This window comes from Nicotiana tomentosiformis, chromosome 2, assembly GCF_000390325.3.
Source record: "Nicotiana tomentosiformis chromosome 2, ASM39032v3, whole genome shotgun sequence".
Classification (NCBI taxonomy): domain Eukaryota; kingdom Viridiplantae; phylum Streptophyta; class Magnoliopsida; order Solanales; family Solanaceae; genus Nicotiana; species Nicotiana tomentosiformis.
In genome coordinates, this window is record NC_090813.1 from 4,544,703 (window position 1) to 4,548,990 (window position 4,288).

The window sequence follows — 4,288 nt, forward strand, 5'->3', positions numbered from 1 at the left end:
CCGCACACACCTCAACCCCCCAAGAACCAATGCAATTCTCAATTTTACTGACCACCCCTATGCCTTTGAAGTTCCTCTATGTTCCCTTTCGACGTGTTCCACAAGGGATACAGGATCGCGAAAACCTTTACTACATCTGGGGCAGACATCAACTGTCAAGTTCATGACACCATTCTTTTCATGGATTTTCTGCACATGACTTATGAGAGCTGCGACTGAAGAGAATTTTAGAGAGCATTGCGGGCATTGCTCAACTTGGCCGCTACCACTCCCATTACGGTTTGTGGCACTGCTTCCCTCCTTTCCCATCTGCAGCGTCTGACTAAATTCGCTGCTCAATTTTGACATTCCAGCTTCAGCCGCCTTGAATAGGTTTGTGGCCCAACTTGAGGATGATGTGGCCGAAGGTTTCTTGGGCTCGTCTTTTCTATTGCCAGTCCGAAAGTTCATAAACTGGAATGCTGATTCTGGTTTCTTACGTCCAGGACACTTGTGATCAGGTCCAAATCGATGCTTCAAACAATGATCTATAGTACACTCCCGACATTTGATTGTGTTTGAGAATGTCAAGATCTCTCTGCAGCCAGGTACAGGACATTTTCTTTTCTTTGAGGCTTTTTCATAGTTTGATGGATCACACTCAGTATTTACATGTGATTCCCAAGTGATATTCGGGTCTTCATCAGGAATAAGGCGTACTCCTTTTGCACAGAGTGGGCAAACGACCACGGTAACATCATTCTTGTTTGCTTTTGGACAGTGGTGTCTATTATAGCTCCGATGATCTAGACAAAACACCTGCAAAGTTTTACAACCCACATTAAGCATCTTCTAGGTGTACGAAGACTATTAAAGAAAGCAACAGAAGGTACAAAAAGGATATTCAAGGATCAAAATATGGTAATTTGAAGTCATATATCTCCGGCTTAACTAAGAAAACAAAGAAAAGCAAACAAAACGTGATCCACCATGAACTGTGTAAGACCAAGTGAATGAAACCTAAAGGCAAATGTACACGAACGCCAAGGAGGACGAGGAAAAATATAATCCCTCCAGGGTTGGTTCTCTTTGTAAACTTCTACATATGTGGCGGTATCCCTACTTTTGTTCTGCTTTACAGAAAATAATAAATGCAAACCAAAAAAAGAAAGCAAAAAAAATAGATAAAACGACAGATTGAGAGCAGGAAAGATTCACACACTTTAGCAATGTGGAAACAGCCGTATATAAGAAAAGAAATCCATCATTTTGAGTTTGGTCAACTTACAGTTAGTTCCTGATAACTTTAAACTACTTTACCTACAGGCACCCACAAAACAAACTCTACACAGAAGTTTCGTCCTATACTAATACAATAACAACTATGCCTCTATCCCAAGCAAGTTGGGGTCAGCCGTATGAATCCCCATTCCCCACTATCCACGTCGATCTATTCAAGCTTATTCAGTCCAATATTCTAATAAAATGATAATCTTCCTGTACTAATGCAACACCTAAAGGGTCACAGAGGGAAAGGGCTCAAATTTTATACAAAGGTGCACAGCAAATGCAAAGATGAGGATAGAGCACAGAGAAAGATTGTCATATCACATTCATGGTGATAAAGGTACCAGGGAGTTCTACCTCTAAAACACATTTTGAATCAGAATCCCGTTTTATTTTCACACCTTCAGAAGACAGCAAATCTTACTCAAAGAAAGCTACTTACTAATAAGTAAAGGAACCTGAACTAAGATTCTTAAGACCATATAATTGATGTACATCAAATTCTTAATTTTGTTGGCTCCTTAAGGTTTTGTTCAAGGACCGGGTATCGCTAACAAATACACAGGAAAGAAACTGTGAACAACCTCACTTATTCCTTTACTGATTAAAAAAGGTTTTGTTGACGAACCACCCTCCTTTTGGACAATCACACATCCTCAAGATGTTATTATTAAAAAGATTCACACTGCTTTATCAGAAAGAAAAAAGAATAGCCAAAAGTCTCCGTTATTCAAAATTTTATGGCATATTGTATTATACGAAGAATTGACAATCACAAGCTTGTCTTCGGACGAGAACTACTTTGTCAAATTGCCAAGGGATAATTGCTGATAAAATTTCAATGTCAATTCTTCATCAGAAATATTGTTTAATCTTTTTCTACTTCTATCTCCCATTATAGAATGCTAAACATATAATCCACCAGAGCATCCATTATTGTTAAAGGGTAGCAGACTTGTTGCTGCTCCTTTAGTGCTAGAGCGGAAGTAAGCAAATTTGGCCATTTTCATTTCACTCAAGGTCAATTTTTTCCCACTTGCTGAATTTTCATATACATCAACAAGATCAAACTTACTGCATACACACTATCCTCCCCAGACCCCACCTGTTAGGAATATACGCAGTTTGTTGTTGCTGTTGTATCATCAAGATCAAAATTTTATGCTCTCAAACCCCAAAAAGAAAAAGGTACACACACAAACCAAAAACAGCAAATATCTTCAAATGCAGCTTGCAACCAAAAAGATCTTAACTTTGATTAATGGATCAACTATGCTTCAACACCAAAATAGCTGGGGCAGCTATATGAATCCTCTAAATCAGTTCCACACTATTCAGCCCGTTCCTTTTCAGCAACAACAACAACAACAACAAACACCAGTATATTCCCACAGATGGGATTTGGGTATAGTAGTGTGTACGCATCCCGTTCCTTTCAATAATCAATAATTTGTCTTTTTAAGACAAACTAGATTCTTAAATCTCACAGTAACCCTACAGTAACTGACAAATCTATAGTCAAACTAAAAGGACTTCTTCAAACACTAAATGCACCTAACCTGAGTGTAACCACAATAACAACAAAGCTTAATCTCAATTAACTGGTCTCGCCTATACAGAAAAAGATATCAACTTTAATCAAATACAAAATACTTAACAAATAAAGCTTAAAAAGCAAAATAGAACACAGATGAATGTAAAAATTGCAATTACAAAGGAAGAAAAAGGGGAACCTGGTGACAACAATCGCAAGTAAAAGGCAAGAAATCGATCAGCCGGCAATCATCTACGAAGCAGTGTTTTCCAAGATTTGGGAATGCTGGTGTCCCCATTGAATTATACACGTCTCAGTTCAGAGAAACTTATCAATAAAATTTCTTCAAGGAAAATAAAAAAAGAATCTGAAACTCTTCAATTGATATATTATAGTACTGGATGTCTATTCCCTTTATTTGAGGGGAGAAAATTAGTAAATAGGTATTGGGTGCCTTCAGAAAAAATCTTGTTATCTGCCGCGTATATTCGAAGATTCTGGAAGAGACAACGCGGATCAGAGGATTCAACAAAAAGTCCAACGTTGGCGTCCTTCCAAAGTCGTCTTTTGGGGGGGGGGTGGGGGTATCTTTTTCTTTTTTCTTTTCTTTATAACGACATTTTTATTATTCCCTCCCGTCATTTTCATTCATTTTAATGTCGTTATAATCAGACAAATTTGGTTTAAAATAAATGAATTTCATTTAGAAAATAAAAAAAAGCATTTAATTATTTTTTCATATTTATTCTTGCTCCAATAAATAACTTACACAATTATCGAAAAGGATTCTCAACAGTTATTACTCATTTTGAGGAAAAATAAAGAATAATTTAATCACAGAATTTTTATAATTAATGATTTTTAATGAACTTTTCTAATGATGTGCTAAATTTTTTAAGATGAGCTAGAGGAAGCAATAAGAGTTAAGTTAGACTAATCGTTATAATGAGTTAAGTTTGGCCTGTTAAAACTGGTTTTGATTAGTGTTGATGATTGCTGAAATTAGTTAAGTTCATGAGAATACCAAAAGAATCACTTCATACATAAACAATTAAAGATTACTTTGTATCTACAAAGAATAATACTGTTATGAATCAACCACAACCCAATAAGGATATCAACACACAAATAGCTATTGGGCTGAGAACAAGCAACATTGTGATTAATTTGGGATCCGGATTGAGTAGTGAACCCAAGAACTATTCTATTAAAAGAGTAAAAGTCAGTAATTTTTGGATTGCGTATTGTTGAGAACTCTGTTTCCCTCTCGTCTCCGTTCTTTTGGCTTCTTCCTCTGGACTATCTCTTTCTGTTCTCCCTCGGCTCTCTCTATCCTTTTTCTCTTAATCTCCTTCTTAGTTCTAGTTTCTGTTATTGTAATTATTCTTTGAGTTTATGAATTAAACCTATCCTTTCCCTCGTTTACTTTGTGTCGTGAATTCGGGTTCATAACAAATACTCATGTGAATCTTATGATTAGAATTAATC

The 4,288-nt window shown here is 36.4% G+C and overlaps 1 protein-coding gene across 1 annotated transcript; it reads right to left on the bottom strand.

The window, feature by feature from the left end:
* LOC104085540 (zinc finger AN1 and C2H2 domain-containing stress-associated protein 13-like) lies at positions 1-3,299 on the bottom strand. The gene is made up of 2 exons (XM_009589596.4): positions 3,000-3,299; positions 1-798 (listed from the first exon to the last, which is right to left on the bottom strand). Exons 1-2 carry the CDS (start codon positions 3,096-3,098, stop codon positions 58-60), a joined length of 840 nt encoding a protein of 279 aa, XP_009587891.1. The 5' UTR covers positions 3,099-3,299; the 3' UTR covers positions 1-57.
* Between the last annotated feature and the right edge of the window lie 989 nt (positions 3,300-4,288).

Coding starts and splice junctions, on each gene's coding strand:
- LOC104085540 (XM_009589596.4), bottom strand. CDS start 3,098: ATGGGGACACCAGCATTCCCAAATCTTGGAAAACACTGCTTCGTAGAT. Junction 799..2,999: donor CTTGCGATTGTTGTCACCAG/GTTCCCCTTTTT, acceptor AAAACTTTGCAG/GTGTTTTGTCTAGATCATCG.